Source organism: Thunnus albacares, chromosome 1 (genome assembly GCF_914725855.1).
Source record: "Thunnus albacares chromosome 1, fThuAlb1.1, whole genome shotgun sequence".
Lineage (NCBI taxonomy): Eukaryota > Metazoa > Chordata > Actinopteri > Scombriformes > Scombridae > Thunnus > Thunnus albacares.
Genome location: NC_058106.1, coordinates 1,740,598 through 1,762,446, shown reverse-complemented (window position 1 = coordinate 1,762,446; position 21,849 = coordinate 1,740,598). Strand labels below are relative to the sequence as shown.

At 37.3% G+C, this 21,849-nt stretch overlaps 1 protein-coding gene across 1 annotated transcript; it reads right to left on the bottom strand.

Moving 5' to 3' along the window:
* Positions 1–3,421: 3,421 nt before the first annotated feature.
* Positions 3,422–21,700, bottom strand: LOC122978975 (intestinal mucin-like protein). The gene is made up of 18 exons (XM_044346143.1): positions 21,584–21,700; positions 21,279–21,450; positions 20,128–20,375; positions 19,704–19,887; positions 19,243–19,423; positions 17,546–17,724; positions 17,340–17,409; positions 17,088–17,218; positions 16,366–16,400; positions 16,076–16,244; positions 15,476–15,571; positions 15,313–15,356; positions 14,480–14,602; positions 12,935–13,033; positions 12,463–12,591; positions 11,529–11,568; positions 8,862–8,985; positions 3,422–3,809 (listed from the first exon to the last, which is right to left on the bottom strand). The coding sequence occupies exons 3-18, from the start codon at positions 20,155–20,157 to the stop codon at positions 3,584–3,586; spliced, it is 1,860 nt and encodes a 619-aa protein (XP_044202078.1). The 5' UTR covers positions 20,158–20,375; positions 21,279–21,450; positions 21,584–21,700; the 3' UTR covers positions 3,422–3,583.
* Positions 21,701–21,849: the final 149 nt, after the last annotated feature.

Below are 21,849 nucleotides of genomic sequence, written 5' to 3'. Positions count from 1 at the left end.
TTACATTACCGTTTTAGGACATTCACTTTCATTCTTCATCATTTCATTTGTCCAAAGCAACTTACAATAAATTGAAAAAATGAAAAATGTGATACTCTTAAAAGGAAGTCAGGATGATATATCAGTAAAAAATAAAAAATGGTAATGACTTATGTATTGCATTCCATCATATGAATGAAATTCATAATGCAGGAAAGTCAACAGGATAGCTTAATAAATAGCAGACTAGACCAGAACAAGTTTAAATGTGAAAATCATTTCTCTTACTTTGATCTACTAAGGGCAGCAGTAGAACATGCCTGAGATGAGTGATTTATTGGGAGGAGAGTTCAGGAAGGACAAACCCAGCCTGTTTGGTGCAGGATACAACGTACTCAAACCACCACTGAATTAAGGTAAGATGTTTTAAACAAAATGTAATAGCTTATGATTCATTATTGTAGTTCCTCAAAAACATCAGTGTGCTTGAATGGGTAACTAGAGCAACTGAACATATCTGCTCTGCATGTTTAATTAAGCTGAGCCAAGAGGCCATCTTTTTTTGGCAGGTCAGATTTTAATAACAACCATATTTTATTTGTAATCTGAAGATTAACAATGATGCATAATTTCAACATCATCATTTATTGCTCTATTCAACTTGAATAAATATGCCTCAAGTAAAAGGTTTCTCATCTGACTCAGATATGTAATATATAATATGATATGTTGAGATGTGAACTGATTTAAGTCCTCCACAACTGCGTATTGCTACTTCTGCACTCTAATTAATTGTGGCTGTAAATTATGGTGGTGTTGAGCAGTAAGTCATGATAATTTGCTTTCATTTACGTATCTAGTTAGATAAACATCAAATTAAGTAAACATCCTTGTTTACCAAGACTCCTGTTTTCTCCACCCATTAGCCTGTGAAAGCTCTGACTTGGGGATATGTGCTGTGTGGTACCGCCTTGCCCAAAGGCACTGTGTCACACTGGGAGTGTTTGTCTGAGACTCTCTGCTTCAAGGTGCTGTGTTTGGCTGCTGTCATCACAGCTTTGCCATGATCTTTCTGTGAGACCTTTGTCTCCCAAATCCTGGGCAAATACTCAGGGTTGGGAAGTAAACTGGAAGCAGGATCTAGCCACAGCCTACATGTATGAAGGTGATAGGCTTCTCACACAGCTGCTTGATTGATGGTCAAGGTGGAGGCTGGTTAACACACACATTCACACACACACACACACACACACACACACACACACACACACACACACACACACACACACACACACACACACACACACACACTTTGTCCTCAGAAACCTCATACATCTATTGTGTTCACAGTTGCCAGTAAAGACCAATATCTTTAACAACAGCACAAACTTCAGTCTCTAATAGAGCTGTATATTATAATCCTAACAAACACAGTATTGCATTCTGTTATATAGTAAATGATGATATAGCAAGAGATGTCAAGTGAAGTCAGGTAAAAGGTTTTATATGTCCAAACAATGCATGGCTTTTATTGAACTTTTAGGCAATGCTTTATTTTACAAGTAATAATTGTATTTAACGATAATTCAATGAAATACCGCAAAAGTGTACCACTACTGTCATGTCTTAGCTGCTCAGTTGCAGCACATGTAAATGTTGGGTCCCATTAGAAGCTGATGTGGTCATTGCTCTTCAAAATCCCTGCTAGCAACACGATGTTTGCCATTACCAATATATTTAAAAAATATGTTGACATTATTTTTGACTGCAAAGAGGGATGATTAAATATGATTTCAGTTGGATTGTGACCAAGAAATGTACTGGGCAGGATCTTTTACAGTTGAAAGATAAACTTGTCAGTACTCTCTGGTGGGCAAACTGTAGAATCTGACACTGTTTGTAAACATATCTTTGGCATTTATGCACTACCAATATATTTGCAATGAGCTAATATCTGCTGATATATCAGCCTATTGTTTGGACTCTAATAATTTCCCTAGAAAGGAACAGAAATGTAACTGTGAATTCTTAGGATGATTTTTCAGCAGTAGTTATTTAATAGATAAAATTGTTGCCTATTAGCTCTAGTCCATTTCATGTTCCCTGTGATATACCATTCCGTTATCTGCCTACGTATCTGGAGACCTTATTTTACAAATGAAATGGGAGCTGTAAACATGAAGCTATACAGACAGACAGGAAGCCTGACTCAATCCTTTAACAGTTTTCGTGACTCTCATCCTGCATCATCAGTGCAACATGAACCCACATGGGAACATCAAATTCCGGTGACTGACAGTAGGTCATGCTGCACTTAAATGCTTCTTATGTGCATAATAATGTTCTCTGGTGTCACAAAGAGCTTATGAATAAATAACTGATTATGAGCATTATACTGATAATGCCAACTAATCATAAATTCCATATCAGTCAAATTTACCAACAGTCTCTTCTGATGTCATTTTTTTTTAACTTCAAAATTCAATTCAACAACTGCATTTGAACTCACTATGAACAAAACTCAAGTTTTAGAACTTTATCTATGTATATTTACACTATACTTGATACCAAATTATATCGTTCTTTTAAGGAGATGTATTTAATTTAGGAATTATTAGGAAAATACGGATAAAACTGTGCATTACCCACTTCTGATATGAAAGGTTACTCTGAGTCCATAAACCATGCAGTGTTGGATTTGGGATTTCTTGGGGTGAAGGGACTGCTTCTCTACTGCTGTATAGCCAGAGACTTGGTTATAGTGTATTCTTATCTCCTCTGTAAAAGAGACGACTTAAGAGAGGATATTTAAAATATAATTTCAGCTTTACCTTTTGGAACTGTGACTCAAAGGTAATGAATATCCCTTTTAATGAGAAAATCTGTGTTTTTCAAAAATTACAGGTTAGTTGCTGCTCAAAGAACTCATTTCAAGAACAAATAAGATCTTCAAAAATATTGGTGCATTTATCAAGAATATGCAACAAAAAACAAACCTTAAAAATAAATATGAATAATCCTGGTTTCATTTCCTAACATGCATCCAGCATTAAAATGAAATCCAAGTTAATAATGTGCCCAGCAAAGAAAAGCTCAACCTGTTTTCTTTCAACTTGCCATTAAAGTCTGAAAAATATGCTGTAATCTATCTCGAACTAATGCAGTCATAAAATTATTCATAAAAACAGATGGTGACATGACAGTCATTCATGAATTTTAAATCAGTTAAAATGTATGTTTACTGTGGAGGTTTGATTGGCCCTAAATTTGATTAGTTTTAGAGGAAAGTTGTAGTGAAACAAAATTTCAATAGCTACACACACTCACTCACACACATGCTGCACATGCAGTAAGACTCCACAAATAAAAACAGACATGCTCAGCTTGCAGCTATAAGCTTTATTAATGAGATCTTTCTGTATTTATAATCTTATCAAGCTTAAACTAAGTACTCTAATACATTAGACATAAATATATGAAGTATGTATGCAGATGAAATAGACACTGATACAATTATGTCTATTCAATGATGCTCCCATAAATTCTATCCTATAAATGCTCATTACTTAAGTTACCAATACATATGCTAGTCTTGGCTTTTGCCTTATCTCCTGCGTCGACGAGACTTCACACTAGAGGGAGTTGTCGCCATTTGACTGTGGCCAAACACAGAGCACTCTGTCTTGAGACACCCACAGGAATCGATGTGCATGTAAGTGTATGTGACCTCTGTGTTGTCTGGGCAGGAGAGCTGAATCTGGCGCTCAGATGTGGTCAACTCCTGGCAGCAGGAGCAGGTGTGCTGCAAGGATCTCATTTTGGTAGAATAGCTGAGAGAAGAGACAAAAGAAAAAGAGGGGGGTGAGAAATAAAGAGGGTAACAAGGAAATTGAGAGAAATTAAAAACGAAGAAAAAAGGAGCATAAAATAAAAATCGGATTTAAGAACTACAGAGCTACTAAGTTTGGAAAGCTCCTCAATCAGGTCAAGATCTGATATGAACCCTTAAAGTCACATTGATACAGGAAGTGAGCAAAACTTTTCTAAATCTGTAATTTCAGTCTTATTCATTTCTGATGCTCTAAAGGGAGACAACAATTTGTGGAATCTTACTATTCCTGGTTAGTACTACTGAGCCTTTGAAAACAGTTATAATTATGTCTTTGTGGCTCTGGAGGAGCTTTGACAAGTCTGAGAAAATAACCCCAATGATGATGTTATATTAAATATATTATATTTATTTTGAACAAGATAAAAACAAAATAAGAATAACAATGAAATTAAATAAACGATAAACTTACAGACATGGCCAGAAATATTGGTACCCTTCCACCTTTTTTTAAAAAAAAAAAACTAAATTTTCTCTGTACTAAGTCGAAACTGACAGAAGTATATAGTATCTATCATTCTTTATTTCACATTGAATATAACTAAAACTTTGCTTTTGATTTACAACTTAACATATTATTTAATACAATAAAACAAATGAAAATGGCATGGCCAAAAATTTTGGTACCTTTAACTTAATATTTTGTAGCACAGCCTTTGGAGGCAATAACTGCAGTCAAGCGCTTTCTGTAACCCTGAAAAAGGTTTCTACACTTCTCCACTGATAGTTCAGCCCACTCTTCTTGAGCAAACTGCTCCAGTTCTCTCAAGTTAGAGGGGTGTTGTCCCCCGACTACAAGTTTAAGCTCTTTCCACAGATGTTCAATGAAATTCAGATCAGGACTCATAGCAGTACGGTAGGCATGGTGTTCTTTTCTTTGAAGGCTTCATTTTTTCTTCTGTAAACATAGGCTTGGTGTGATTTACCAAAAAGCTCTAATTTTGTTTCATCTGTCTGAAGCACATTCTCCCAGAAGGACTGTGGCTTGTCAACATGCATTTTGACAAAGTCCAGTCAGGCTTTTTTGTGTCTCCCTCTTAGAAGTGGGGTCTTCCTGGGTCTTCTACCATGGAGCCCATTTTCATTCAGACAGCAACGGATAGTGCGACTTGAAACTATTGTACCTTGAACTCGAAGAACATCTTTGATCTGTATTGAAGTTTTCCTTGGTTCTTTCTCGACCATTTGAGCAATCCTTCTGTTCAATATTCCAATTTTCCTCTTGTGACCACGTCCAGAGATGTTGGCTACAGTTCCATGGGCCGTAAACTTCTAAATAATATTGGCAACATTGGTCATAGGAACATCAAGCTCTTTGGAGATGGTCTTGTAACCTTTACGTTGACCATGCTTGGCTATTACCTTTTTTCTAATGTCTTCAGACCACTCTCTAGTTTTCCTTCTGTTTTTCATGTTCAATGTGATGCACACAGTGGCAAAACAGCAGAGGGAGTCATTTTCTTCTTTTAAACTGGCTACATGAATGATTATAAGATTGAAAACACCTGTGATACTAATTAAAATAGCTTAAAGTATCACTACAAATCAATTATTTCTTACAACTTCTAAAGGTTACCATTAATTTTGCTCAGGCTATTTTAGAATGTCTTTGTAGAATGAGCATGAATTCAGTTATTTTCACGACTTTTTTGTTTTGTTCCACTGCAAACCAAACATAGACATGCATTGATCATAAAATATCTTTTAATTTCAACACTGTTCAGGGCAAATGGTGCATTAATTTAATAAAGTGCAAGGGTACCAATAAAACTTTTGTAGGTGTTCCTCCATACCTCCAAACAGTAACTCAGATATGGCAATACAAGTGAACAGTGTGCAACGCTTTGTGATCCAGAATGTGCCTTGTTTTTCCTAGTATTGTAATGCTCCTTGCCAGCTTTACTTGAACATATCCTATTTTCCAGCAGATTTTGTGTTCTAATATCACATCTAGAAATTTATTTTCATATACTCTTTCTATATTGACATTGTCATCACTTGAACTTGAGTGCTTATTTTACAATTTCCAAACAACATAATCTTTGTTTTGTTCAGATTTAATGACAATTGTTTATGTCAAACCACTGTTTTAATTTGATAATTTCTGTTGTGATCACCTCCAAAAGCTGTTGTAAATTCTCCCCAGAGCAAAACATATTTGTGTCATCTGCAAGTAAAACAAATTTCAATATTTCTGATATTCTGCATATATCATTTATGTACAAAAAGAACAATTTGGGGCATAATACTGACTAGGGATGTGCAGAGGGCCCAGTATTTGTATTTGTATCTGTATTTCTTGAGACAGCAAAAGTATTTGTATTTTTATTCGAATAAAAGTGGAAAGAGGCTTAAAAAGGCCTGTTTTTGTTTTCATTATGCTTTTTTTTTTTTTTTAGAAAATTAAAATGTAACAATAAGTTTTCATGAATAAACTACCTTGCAAAGGAAGCTCCCACACCGGGTCTTGAACTGCAATCTCCCAGATCATGGATGACTGCTCTGACTACTGAGCTAAAACTTTACTCATTGCCTCATTGCAGACAGAACTCTGCCTATTTATACACCCATAACGCAGAGACAGCACACTGTGTAACGCGTTCATTTATTGCCTATTTTTTACAACCTAACTTTCTGGAAAGGAGAAGGGGAACAACAGGTTATGGAGAGTCACTTGGGATCACTTTAGGTGTGTCAATAGCTCAGCTTTATCTCTGAGGAACACCCCCAACTCCGGGAGTGATGTCTAAATAAGGAAATGTGCATCATGTAGGAGGTGGATGTGACTCCCTTCATTGATACCTGCTGATAGACGTAACAGTGGAGGAGATAGATGGAGATGATACTACCTAATACTGACCCCTGAGGGACTCCACTAGTAATATCCATACATGCTGATTTATGCTCACCTATCTTTACAAGTTATTGCCTGTTTCTTAAGTAGCTTCTCAACCAATTCAGTAGTAGTAGTAGTAGTAATATATCATGGTTAATGGGATCAAAAGCTTTTTCTTAGATCTATAAAAACTCCCACTGCATACTGTTTTTTGTCTATACAATTAGTAATTTCTTCAATAATTAAATTAGCGCCAAAGATGTTTATCTGTTTGTTTTGAATCCATACTGACTGTCAGTCAGCAATTTGTGCTTCTCAATGAAATTGTCTAGTCTTTCAGTAAAGAGCATTTCTAATTTCTTGCAGAATTGGGAAAGTGAAGAAACAGGCCTTTAATTTGTAAAGCGATGTCTATCCCCAGTTTTATATAATGGTATTACTTCTGCGATTTTCATTTTGCTTGGAAATTTACCAGTTTGGAGAGACAAGTTACAGACGTGAGTTAGTGGTTTTGCAATTCCTTCAATGACTTTCTTGATTATTGTCATATCAATTTCACTCCAGTCAGTAGAATTTTTGTTCTTACATTTGCTTATAATGTCCATGATTTCCTTTTCCTCTACTGCTCTAAGAAACATTGAACTTGCATTTCTATCCCCCTAATCATCATCATTCCCCTCTTTGGTTGTTTCTGGTTCATTGATTTTTTTCTGCCAATTGGTCCCACACAAAGAATTATTTAAACCACTAACCATATCCATGTTACTAACACATATCCATATTATTTATGGTCTTATCATCGTCAATAAAATAGTGAGGGTAACTTGACTTTCTAGATCCATTTTCAATAATGCAGCCCAGTGACTATGATGTCGTTCATCCGCACGTACTGCTCCAAATCAGCCAACCAGAGACCTGTACTACGAAGCAAATTCTACATACCTAGGATATCTTTTCGTTATCTGGCTTCACCAGTACTACGAAGATAGTTATCAACTAGCTCAACCAGGTTTTCCTATCCAGCTACGACCGCGTTTATGTGAAAGAGGCAGGATTGTTAATTATGAGAGACATCATCAGAACCATGAATGAAATACTTCATGATATGAGATGAACAGTGATACCAAGTACCTGCAGGAAAACTTCTGTTTAAGAGACAGCAAAAAGTCATATTCAACCAAGTGAAATGTAAATGAGCCTGTAATCATATAACAGAATAAGAAGATGTAGAAACATTAGAAATAATTTCCACATATTAAAAGTAGGCTAAATACATTAAATTAAATACTTAAAATACATTTAGGAATTATTATATATGACTTAAATACAGAGAGAGTATTTTTTGCTATTTAGTTGGATGATGAAGAAACCATCCTGAATATGTACATATGTACATAAAAAAAACAAACTGCAGCCAGATTGTTTCTGCTACCGAAACAAAGAGTGGAAAAGTAGTTAATGACTGATGAGGTCTATCTATAATCATAGGAGCCAATTAACAGTGTGCGGATTATTTTTCTAATAAAAGACAATATTTTGTTTTTATTTCTAGTTATCATCACACAGTTGTCTCATGTTATTCTGAGCTGCAGTGATGGAATCAGAGTGTAAAATCATCCATGTTGTAAACAATCTCTCCATTTGTTAGAAGCTCTGTTTAAAAACCAGAGTGGAAATAGAAAGTCTGGAACAATAAAATGTTTTCACTGACCTATAAAAATATATATCGCTCTTTTTTTCCATAATCCAAAATCAGTGGTCAGTTGGGAAATTATTTTCAATAACCAAGGACAAGAGACACGAGAGTAAACATGAGAGTAAACACATGAGCGGCAGCAACTGGAAGTGCAAGAACTGGCTCGGTGATACAGTCTGAGGTTGTGAAGTATCAAACACATGGGCATTTAACAGCAAGGAGGGTCTGATAAACAGTATGGAGCTGCATTATGAGAAGCGTAAGATACAGCATTAACAATATTAATCTGTCTCTCACAATTCCTATAGCTTAATGGAAATGCAATACTAAATTGGTGCTGTGCCCCTTTAAAGTGATATAAACCTCTATCATAGATAATGTCGTTAAAATCTCAGAAAACAGAAACATTCATTCGGAGATAAAACAATTATCCATGACACTGATGATAAGTGGGGACTCACAAGGTGAAGGTACCACACGCTCCACTACAAGATGTGACGTTGACCAGGTCTTTGGAGTGGCAGCCCTCGCTCTCCAGGTACACAGTAGTGGTGGACACACTGCATGATTGATTCTTCCGAACACCTGGAGCAGAAAGGAGCAACATTTTGAGAGGGAATAACATCTCATTGTGACCTGATATATAATCACACCCTACTTGCTTTCTTAAGCGACACAAGTAAGAGTCTGGGCAGAGATAGGTTATTAAATTGTGTTATTTTCAGCTTTATTGCTGTTGTTGTTATGAGATTAACGGACTGTAAGCCCAGTTTTGCTGCTGAGAATGCTGTGAAAGTATCATTGCTGTATTTGTGTTTGTCCAACTGCTTGGACTCTTTGTGTTAGCTTGCCATCGTGTATGAGACCATAGGTTGCGTTTTATTTGTTGAAATCAGACCGTGGCTGGCAAATAAGGACATTCATACTCCACATCTATGAAAATAAAAGCAAGTGCCACTTCTCACAATCCCTGTGATCTTTTGTTCCTTGGTGCTTCCACCTCCTTTCTCCCACTAACCACGCACATACACGCACACACACACACACACACACACACACACACACACACACACATTTGGTGAGCAGATAACTCAGTTACAGAGCTCAGCTCTGTCCCCAAATTATCCTATTGTTAGAGACACGTGTTCAACCGGCAGACGCTACTAACGATTGTCTCTGTTCTCTATCTATCTTGCAGTCACGCCTGCCATCTTGGAACTGTCGCGTCTCACACCCCTCCTGCACACACACACACACACACACACACACACACACACACATCTCTGTTAGTGCTATATGTTGTCTTGCTGTTTATAACCACTGTTGTTTATTGTTGCTTGTGTTGGATAGTTGTAGCTGTAACTAGCTATGATAGATGTTCATTAATTGAAGTGTTAGTAATTTGTAATTGATACTACTAATGTTAATTAATTCTGTTGTGCATTTGGAGAGAAGTTTCCTGTGATTGTTTGCATACATACTGTGATAACAGCTTGGTGACGGGGTCAGTGCTCTAATTCATACTTTCACTGTTCATCCTGTAATGTTAATATCTCTCAGATGTTGACATTCTTGGAAAAACACACTTTTTGAGACTGTTTTCACTGTTTGGTTATTGGTCCCTGATCTCAGGGTGGTGCCCTGTTGTTATTAATTTGCACAAATAACTGATTTTTAATAATTAGTAGTTATTTTTAATAATTGTTGATTATTGCTAATAACCAAAACTGCTCCTACTAAGTCTCAACAGCAGTAATGTCCTTAAAATGTCCAGTAAAAACTTAAAAAGTTTTGTGATATGAATGGATTCTGTAACTGAAAGTATGTAGGTGTAGGTAGTGGTCAAAAAACATACAGAAGAATAATAATAATAAGATAAGAAGACTGTGAGAGCTGTGGTACAGTTCTCACGCAATAATAATAATAAAGATTTACTGAAAGCATTCACACTAGTAAAGAGCGAAGATAACATAGTTATCTTGCTTTGCAGCTCGCACAATAAATAAAGATTTGAGGAACAAAGAAGATAAGATTGTGAAAGCTGGACAAAAGCAAAGATAACATAGTATGCATGCTCTCACACAATGATAATAATGATTACTAGAAAATGCAATTTCTGTAGAAACTGCATGTGATCGCAGAAAGCTGATTTAGATTGCATTGCTGGAAGTTGAATAGTATTGAAAAATCTACCAAGAATAAAATTTGCCAAGGTGTGTGCCTCTGCATTTTTTTACCTTCAACTCCACTAACTGCTAGCCTTTACAGGGTTCAAACTCACAACCTACAGATCTGAAAGGGGTACAGAGGTGGCCTGATCTTAAACCACTGGACTACTTAGACATACTCTGTGCGTGCACGTGCGTGTTAAATAAAATATAACAATGTATCATAAAATATAGCGGTATGCTGTAACAAAACAATGGTCAGATGATGCAGCCCTGCAGCATGTTATATTTAATTGACATGGCAAGGATGTCTCATTTAGTTAAATGCCTGCCTTGTGTCTCTTCCCTGCCTCCTCCTCTCGCATCTCAGGTGGGAGGAACTAAGACGCGAGGAGAGGAGACGAGGAAAGGAATCGAGGATGTACAAACTGAGAAATGAGAAGAGGGGTATGTGACTGGAAAAGATGACTTCAACATTTACACCAATCCACATTTAAAGTAATGATGTTGAAGAGCACTTGAGTCGAACTGAATGATGGTACATGGTGAAGATCTAAAGCAACTTTGTTCATAAGAGCAATATTATGAGGAGCATTGCAATGAGCGGGTATTGAACACAGAAGCCTGTCATCTAACAATTATTTGAAGTTGCTTGAGGAGTTAAAACTATGGGAGTGAAATGTGTTTAGAAATTTTTTTCTGGTCTAAAAATATCTCCGCTCTCCCCTCTACCTGATCACATGACATTCTGGTGAGATCACAGTATAAAAGTTATCACAACACAATCTGATAACTTTGAAAATTCGAAGTTATCAGATAAATAATAGAGTGAAGATAACATAGTGTGAGAGCTCTATGGCTCTGCTCATTTAAAGGCTCTAATGGACCTCATGAGTGTAATCAGGCCACAGGAGTGTAAATAACATGCAGATATGAAAAACTCCTGGAGGCAATACATACAGGCATGGCAGCATCCATCTGGTGTTATGGTCTCTGTTCCCTGTAGGAGACACACATTCACATCAGTACTCTGTTGAGTCATGTTTTATTTTCTAGAGATTCACATTTGACAGTAGGTGGCACACACTACTTCCACTTCTATGTTATGGCAAGCCACCAAGCTCATTGGGTGTGTGCATTAACGTGTATGCGCTTAAAGTAAAGCTCTAATACCACTGCCAAGTAATATAGCAATATGTATGCCTATGTAGGCATATGTAGGATGGTATCATAAGTTGTGGTCACATGCTGGGTGTGTAAATGCATTTCCATAGTTATGTAGGGGGAACAGATTCAATTAATTAAAACTGTGGTTTCTCTGTTGCTGTTGCACACAGAAAAACACACAAGCTTTCTCTTTTTTAATCATCCATCTTTTGTTTTTCTGTGGTGTCTGATTCAACTCCAACATAAGGAATTATTCTAAATGCAAGTTAGATGTCAATCTGTCTCTTCTTCATAATGGCAAGTCTGCCAATGTCTTGGACAAAAACTATACAGAGGAACACAAGGCATTGCTATAAAGACTTATCTAACACATCGCAATATCCAAATACAATAATAATGACAAATCTTTTCACACTTTCTTTTAAAAAAGCAATTTAACGAAACTAAATTACAGTTTAGTCCATGACAACAGAAAAGCAAGGGGAAGACCAGGGGGTCTAATGAGTTTGATGGCATGCCATACTATGTATACCTGAAACATGACCATCATGTCATTACTGTATGTGTGAAATTATAACCTGACAGACTCAAATCTTTCATGAATAAGAAGCTACAATGATGATGGTTTGTGTGTGTGTGTGTGTGTGTGTGTGTGTGTGTGTGTGTGTGTGTGTGTGTGTGTGTGTGTGTGTGTGTGTGTGCTTGCATGCATGTGTGTGTAGCCTACCGGTATGCATTCATTAGGGTCATAGGGAGGACAGATGGTCTTGATATCAACTGTGGTGAACTGATTACCGTTCTTCACACACTCAAACCTCACACAGGGGTCCCCAGAAGGAGTCCAAATGGTGCCAGGCTGAAGAATAACATAGATAACATAACACAATTTAGAACACAGTCTCCCAGGCAGGACTGCATGAATCACTGTCATCTCCTCAAACATATGTGGACTGGTTTTCATAGCCTTCGACTGAGCTATTTTGCCTCCCTGTTGCCTTGTCTGATATGTTTTTCTATTTGTGAGTATCATCAAATGAAGATGCACTTCACCTCCTGGTAATTTGTGCTGAATCTAGTATCACTGCCAGTTAAACTGAAAGGGATATTCCAGAGTTTTTCTACACATCACCAATAATTTATTGCTAACAATTTTCCAAAACACATTAGTTGAGACTTTTGAATTGCACACATATACCAACCTGTAATGTGTGTGTTGAATTGTTCAACAGCGTGACAACACAGCTTGTTTGGACACACTTCCCACAGCACTGGCCGGGGACTATCTGGTACTCATAGCCCTGTACAGAGACACACACAGAAACTCAGCATATAAACAAAATGTAAAAATGTAAAACCAGCACAAGATCCATTCTAGATGAGGACATTTAATGTCAGGATTTGGATATAGAGTTAACATCAATATTCTGATGAGTTTATGGGATAGCTTTATCAAACGGGTAACTATAATTGGAGGGTGTACATTCATGTTTTCATTACTTACATTAGTTATTCCCATTGGCAGCAAAGAAGCAATACAGTTGAGGCAAATACAAAACACAAAATGTCACAGACAGTTTCTGACTAAAACTGTGTGTGGTCAAAAGACAAATTTGTAGTCAAGTACTAGGACTCAAAATTCTCTGCTGAGACTTGCGGAAATGTACAAATGACCTAACACTAAATTCACACTTTAAACATTCTGTGGGTGAGTGCGTGAAGGGATTTTTTTTTCATATGGTCCATGTTCATTTTCAATCTGCTCTCACTGTTTCCTACTTGTCAAAGGCTTAGCGCCGGAGAATGTGAGAAGGTGCTTAACAATGGTTTCTGACCAATAGGCTTCGGCAGAATACTCTCTTAACTGACTGTTAGACCCATGATTTTTAAAACAGTTAAATTCTTTTAAACAAATAAAATATAGTGGAGCAAAGTATAAGGATGCTTGATGTTATTTTAAAAATGTCATCTAATAGGATGATATTTTACTTCTAAGTCAAATTCAAGGAATTTTGGTTTGAGTTGCTTTTGTATGATTCAAAACTGCTGTTCTCTGCTTTGAATCCTGATTTAAAAGGTCACATGGCTGCTCACTCAAATCCATTAACACAACTTCTCTGACACAGTGATGACACTCACCATTCTGCGCTTGCAGAATATATCTTTGACACTTACAAATCTGTTGGTGTACACTCTCATATGTGGATTTGTAAAATTATCCCTGTTTAAATTTTTTGTGCTGAGTAGTTTTTGCTCATCAGGACACACCTTCTCATTCCAGTGAATGAGAAAGTGTGTCCAAACTTTTGACTGGTACTCCAATCCAATGTGTAGTGTTCTTCAATCATTTTACTGTTACTTACTAATTCCTGCCAGCAAATATGAAGTAAGGAGGAAAATGCTTAAAACTTATGATTGAATTGACAATAAAAGCAGAATGGAAAAATAGCACAGCAGATCTGACAGAGGTTTGAAAGGGCATTACTGGCAACTAATAAAAATTAAAATGTGAATGTATGGGAGAGAACGTGGCCAATGAATGTGCTCATCAGTGAAGAAAGAAAAAGTGAGAATGTAAGAATGTAAGAGTGAGCTAAAAAAAAAATTATAAATGTGTGTGTGTGTGTGTGTGTGTGTGTGTATGTGTGTGTGTGTGTGTGTGTGTGTGTGTGTGTGCATGCATGCGTGTGTGTGAGTGAGTGAGAAAGTACATCATTGAGGGAGGGAGGGAGAGACACTGGTCTTACCAGAGGGCAGTGAATGTCACATGGTATGGGCTGACATTCTATAGTGTGCAGATTGCTGTTGGCATTTATCTGGTGACTACAAATGCACTTATCACATGGCTTCATGGGCACCAGGTCTCCAACCTGGATGGACAGGGTGAGAAGGTCAGCACAGATAATTCATGTTCATAATAAGTCTCAATTCAAGTGAAACCATATCTGCCAATGTCAAAAATACTACACAACTAATACACAAAATGTGACTCAGTTACTTGTGCGTTTGATCTCAATGTATCAAGTGCAGCACTTTATGTTTTGTCATATAAATCTTAAACCATAAGGTAAAAAAAATAGTTTTTCCTGGATTCCTGGACTCACCCATTTTCACCTAGAATTGTCGCCATTTTGTCTGTTTTTTGTTTAGTTGTGGGCCATTGGACATAAAGTGCAGAAATTCTTAAATATTTTGGGAAGCATTGGAAGACAAATGTAAATGACACATGTAAGTTGCAGGAATCCTGCAAAATACAGCAGCATAACTGAGCCTACCAATATGAGTTAATGACTACATTTTCTTCCTGTACAAATGCAATTATTCCCATGACAAGTTTTAGGTAACTCTAATATATCATGGCCAATTAGCATAATTGTTTGCCTGTGCCACCAGTTACCAAGTCTAGAAATTTTAGATTATGTTAACACCTTTCATATATTTCTGATCAAATAAGGTTTTGGTTGTAGAAAAATTACACAATCCCACAGTCTATGTGTTAAACAAAGGCCCACTGTATTTTTTCTGTAATCTAGTCACTTTACATCAGTTTCTCATGGTGGTGGTAGATGTGAGATCTCACCTGATACTCATGGTTGTTGGAAACACACACACCCTTTTTAGGCACTGTGAAGCAACGGCACCAATCAATTAATGCATTTTAAATGTGCTGCAACAATCACAGTGGCAAAAATGAAACTTGGCTATGCATTTATAGTAACATGCACAGACATGAGCACACTCACCACAGAAGTATTTGTGACAGCAGACTCCCATAGTGGTGTTTAGATAATAACCAGCAGAACAGGATGGCATACCAGGGCATTGCTTCACATCACACTCTGTGTTCAAAGAGGGAGGTTCACACCAGTAAAATAACAACTGGGGAGATATTTCACTGAGAAACAAGTCTTTTGAAATACTCAAGAGTCTTGGTTTTCACAGCAGGCAATAAATAAGCATGTTGTGGTCATTTTTGGTTTGTTGCTTCTGTGTTGCACATTGCAATTATGGTATGTATAATGTCCCACTTATACTACCTGTGAACAGATATCAAATTACAAACATCAATCATCGTCTTACCATTATAACCCATTTCTGATCTGTGGTTATCATTGGTTCTAAATATGTGCAGACATAGTTACTGTGCATTCAAATTCTATCTGTGTGGATCACTAGTATCTAAACACCGAACATAGCAGGGAATAGCAGGAAATGAGAGAACAGTGTATTAAATATATAAATACAGTACAGAACAGTACAATATTTAGAAATACAGAATGCATAGGATGAGGAAAACTGTGACTTCAGTACTAGGAGTTGCTAACTTCTTGGCGCCCACTTACCACACTTCTCCTTTTGACAGCAGCCATCAGTGTCAGTGACTTTGACCTGACCTTCTTCGTCACAGCTGATTGGTGGGTGTGTTGGACAGGACATGCTACGGCAGGTGACCTGCAGAGTGTCCTCCTCACATATACACTCCTCACAGCCTTCTATCCATGTTTCATTGGCCTGAGGACACATTATTTAATGTAGAATTGTGGCAGGAGGAAAGGCATTATCATGTATTACTGGCCTGTTGACAGTTCGGGTAAAGGTAAAAAGGGGCTGGCATTGTAGACAAATAATTTACCTTTTTCCATTTTCCATTTGCAAGTCGACAGATTTCTATTAGGAGAAAAACATATAGTCATACATCAACATAAAATTATTTTCCCATCTCATATTCTACACATCGGTTTACTGTTGAAATTAGATTAACAGTCCTTAACCCATTGCTAAGGTACTGCATTGTGTACCAGCCAAGGGTTGCTGTACTCAATTCCAGAATAGTCAGTTTGAATGTTCCTTCTTTTTACTGGTTAAGACTTCCAAACAGACTCAGACTTCAGCTACAGCAACAGGTTGACAGATGTTGATAACAGGTCTACTGGATTAAGTAATGGCATTTTTGAGTGTTTCTTTAGTCATTCCTCTCATATCCCCATATGTCAGCTACAGTATAGCAAAGTTCTAGTAAAACACTTAGTGAGGGAAAGATTGTCATTACGGTAAAAAAAAAAACAGTCAACATTAATTGTTGGTTTAAGACAAGGTGCAAACCTTGTTTTATGGCATCAAAGTTGAATGCACTACACACCCATTCCTTACCCTGACCTCTACACCCTCACTTTCCTCTTCGCTACAGGATACTACTGTCTCCATAAACTTGTGATTTAATTTATTTAAATTATTTTACAATAGAATAACAAATGCAATTTTGACTTTGTGAACACAACAGGTCATCAAAAAGTGCAAGAGTTTGAATTACAACTTAAGTAGCAAATGCCATACAGGAATGCTATCTGCTCTTACCACAGGTGGGCACACATTCATTTGAGTTGGAAGAGAGGAGGACGGTGTCTTTCGGGCAGTAGCAACCCTCCACCTTCATATTTGTCATCCTGCTGAACTCATTGATGGTATAGATGAATTTCTGGTTGTACCTATAGAAACAACAGTATGGTGTGTGAAAGCCACACATTGATATTGTATGTGAGTCAAAGCAATGAATGATAATTAATTGACTGTGATGAGCAACCACAATGTGTTGGTGAATTACTGTACCAGGAATCACAGGTAGACTCCACATTAACGCCACAGGCCTGGTACACTTTGGGACTTGGACATTTATATTCTATTCAATGATGAAGAGAGAATAAACATCATGTTTTTAGTAGAGGTTATTGCTGTGATGTTGTTGGTGCAGTGTTGGTACAGTGTGTAATAGTGCTTGACATAATGGCTACACATTACATATTCTAGTTTCATACCACAGCGTCCTTTGGTGGCACTCCTCCAATCAATACACACTCCGGACTCAGCACAGGCCTCAGCATAGGCTTGCAAGCTGGTGCAGCAACTGTGATTAACGTGCATGTGGCACACATCAAACTCACAGGCCCTCACAAATGGACTGTAATCAATGATCTTGTGGCAAGCTTCAAACACACTGGGGAAGATAGTATTCATAGTTAGTGTGGTCACTGAACACAAACTGAAAGCATCATGGCACATTATTGACCTGAGACAAATGAATAAAATGTGTTGCTTACCTGGAAACAAAGCTGGAATGTAATTTGTCTTATAAACCAGTTTCAGAGATGGAATCTGTAATTTTGCTATATTAATTAGGGATGCACGATATTGGATTTTTTGCCGATATCCGATATATGCCGATATTTCCAACTCATTGTGGCCGATTGCCGATGCCAATCCCGATATATGTACATATTTTTTTCCAGCTAGCTGAGGAGGCTATTATGCATGCAAGCATATATTGTACTAAGTATGATCAGGAAAGACAATATATGAAGGAAGAACTTAGGAAGACTGGAGTTCAGGAGCTCAGCATTAAAACTTTAATGAACCTGCCAAGCCAGTGGAGCAGTAGAGTTTTCTTTGAGTTTATTAGACAGACAGGATTAATGTGCAGGATTTAATCTGTGGTCCAAAGTCCGGAGCAGAAGGTGGCCGTAATGCACCTAATACGTTGCCAACCGCTGTTATAAACCAAAAAGAAGAAGATTTTTTTTCCAAACAGAGTGGTACATCCACAGTCTATGGGTAAATCCTGTCAGCCAAGGTGTTTCCTAGCTGTGCAGCCCATCATAGCAGCTCCTCCGCGGACTGTTTCACCCTGACAGTCCCAGTGTTTCCTCCGCAGGCTCCACTTCACTCAGCTGTCTTTCAGACCCGCTGCTTCTTCCCACTTTAACCTGGATAACAAACCAGGGCTCGGTGCACTGGTTGGATCCACATGGAGAGCCTGGGTAAGGTTAGCTGAGAGGCTAGCTGGCTAGCCTCCGGTCATGCTGCTGCTAACGCTCCGCAGGTTAAAGTGGGAAGAAGCAGCGGGTCTGACGGGCAGCTTGAGTGAAGTGGAGCCTACGGAGGAAACACTGGGACCGTCAGGCTGTGGAGGAGAAGGCAACAAATCGGCCTCTCATAATGGGCAGAAAATGTTCATTTTGGGCCGATGCCGATATTTCATTTTAGAGCTTATATCAGCCAATACCAATGACGTGCCGATAATATCGTGCATCCCTAATATTAATCTATGGTAATCTATGTTAACATAGATAACTTATAAAAGTAATTTTTGCCATTCAGACACAGTTGTTTGTTATGGCTTTCTTCAGACATGACAGGACAGTTACAGAAAGAGACATAATATTGGGAAAACAGTGGTGAGTTGGAGAGCAATGACAAGAAGGAGGAATAGTATTTTCTGTTCTCTTTCAGGCTGCATCACTGATGGATTTTAGAAAAACTTATTTTTCCCCCCACAGGCTGTATATAAAGACTCTTAAGTCTCTTAGTATTGGTAAAATAAAAATGAATAAAATACAACAAAAAAACAAATTTTAGAACTTGTAAACTCTTAATTTCACAGCTGAAAATTAATACTCAAACTAATAAATGTTTGAACCTTATGTTACAGATGATTATTTACGCCTTTTCCTCCTACCTGCTTTTGATGACCTCACAAATGGTTGTATTGCAGGGATTAGGTGGAGGGGCTGGTGTGGGCTGGAGGTGATCTTCACAGTTACTGTTGTTAGTATGCCACTCGTGTGCATTTGAGCATGAAGAATCAATTTTGCCACTGGGCAACATACAGTCATCTGTCCGGTTGTTGTTACATGTACCTAGAGAAACCCTCATTAGTAGTGAAACCATGACAGCACTCAGCAAACAGCTATTTTCCTGCTGAATCCCTGGAATTATGCAGAAGCCATTTTTTCCCATTCAAAATGCTGAATGTAGAATGTGTAAAATAGGTACAATAGATTCTATGTATTCTAAGTATCAGGTGCACAAAATATTCAGCTACTGTAAATGTGCATTACATATTATTATGTTATTAATCAACTGATGTCTAAACTCTAAATACAGTAAGATGCTATTAATTTCTACTGCAGGACTCACCACACTGCCCCCGGGTGTTGTTGCTGAATTCACTATAGGGCAGGTAGATACTGAACATGAGCCCTGAGAAAGTTATCTTGGCATGGATTCTAGGGATGACGAGCACTGTATCAATGCCGGTGGTGGTGACACGGAAGTCACCAGTCTGGTATGCAGCACATACAGGCTTGTCATTCACAGAAATCTAAAACAAAAAGCATCATGATATAAATGTCAGAAATAACTCTTTACAAACTTCTTTGCATGGTTCAATGCATCTACAGTGGTGGTATGAAAGCCCTTTTTTGGACAATTTTACCAATTAGGATCAGGTCAGGTATCTACATAAGTCCAAGCAGTGGCTGCATTTGCACTGATAAAAATGAGAGACGTTGCTGGGATAATGACTAGAGTTTGAATTAAAAAGAGAGAAAGGGAGAATTACCTGGTTTGTAAAAATGCCGTTGATATCCATCTGTGTAATAAAGATCTTGTAGTTTTTGAAGAAGATAGTGATGGACTTAGGACAGGACAAGCCATCAGCTGCACCACAGTAGTAGTTATCTATTATAACACCGAAGTTGTATTTGGGCAAGATCTCTTTCACCAGCCAGTAAGAACAGTTGCCTTGAAAATCATAGTAGGTTCCATCGAAGGTGACATAATGGGGGTCTCCCCAACCGTAGCAGACACCTTGATACAATATGGATATTCAAATTTTAAAATGACATGTTTTCTGGTATCATGTGGTATACAACATCTGGTTGCACTTTATTTTACGGTACACTAATAAGATGTACTAAGCTGTACTACAAACACAGTTATACCCTAATTAGACACCATACACCTAAATTATGCTGTAACTAGAAACCACATACAATGCTGTATTTAAAATATACTTTACACTGATATGCCAAATTATACTCTAATTAGAAACCAGATATTAATAATTGTATGTTTTTAACAGCTTAGCAATGATGTGAGATTTATCTGGGTTAATAAAAGTTACAAAGGGTTTATAATTGTGTCACATTACTTCATCATGAATGTATTATCTTCATACTTTTTGTATAATTTACATTCGATGAAGCAGTAAAAAATATATAATAATAAATGTGGTGTCTAATTACAGCATAATTTGGTAGTAAGGGTAGAATAGTGTCTATCTGTAGCATATCTTGGATCTGATATGGCATTCTATTTGATTTCTAATTAGACTATGATCTTGTCAAATGGTGTCTAATAGTGTATTAGGATCTATCATTTTCTAATTAGAGTTTAATTTGGTATAATAGTGTCTAAATATAGAATATTTTGGGTATAACACGGTATTATATGTGGTTTGTAATTGATTAATCAGGGTATAACTGTGTTTGATTACTGTCTGATAAAGAACATATTATTTCTTGTTTTTGTCTAATTTGATATGTGTTATTAGTGTACCATAAAATAAAGTGCAACCCAACATTAGATGTTGGATTGCATAATGTAAGTAAAATGAAAAAACATAACAAAACATTGTTACAATTAAAATAATTTTGCATAGTTAACCTGAGGATTTCGCAAGCTAGCAACATTTGAGTAGGTCAGACTTACACTGGCATTCATAGTGGGAGCAGCATCCATCATCATCCTGCACTTCAATAGCAGGGTAGTTGTTTTTGCACACTATAGGCTTCTGAGTTGGACATTGTATGTGGCTATAGGTTACCTTGCCATTATCACATCTTCCTATACGACACTTGCTTTCCTTCCAACTTTCACCATCCTATGAGAGGGAATCATAATTTGGAATTAAAGGAAAAAAAGAGGAAATCACAGCATTTTACAGATTGAGCAGTGCTGCTACACAATTTCATGAAGGAAAGTTAAATATGTATGGAATGGACATAAAGAAGTACCTTTCTTGGAGGATTTACATCAGCACACTCTTTCCCAGATACATTACATGGGTGGTGTGTAGGCACTACATGACAGCTATCATTGCAGTACCCTATGTAACAATAGCCATCATGGTCTGTCACATTGTAAACTATGGAGCCTGTAAATGAAACACAGGAGAATTGTTGAAAATGAGTCTGTCAGATATCATAGACAGTATGTGATCTCATATATTACAGAATTAAGCACTATAAATATCCCATGGATATATCTGTGTTAAAAGCAA

Bases quoted from the DNA above. Each gene is read 5' to 3' on its own strand.
- LOC122978975 (XM_044346143.1), bottom strand. From the start codon at position 20,157: ATGGATATCAACGGCATTTTTACAAACCAG. The intron at 17,219-17,339 runs GTACAGTAATTC...TTGTTTCTATAG, and splicing joins GAGTCTACCTGTGATTCCTG to GTACAACCAGAAATTCATCT. The intron at 3,810-8,861 runs GTGAGTCCCCAC...CTCTTCTCTCAG, and splicing joins GCGTGTGGTACCTTCACCTT to CTATTCTACCAAAATGAGAT.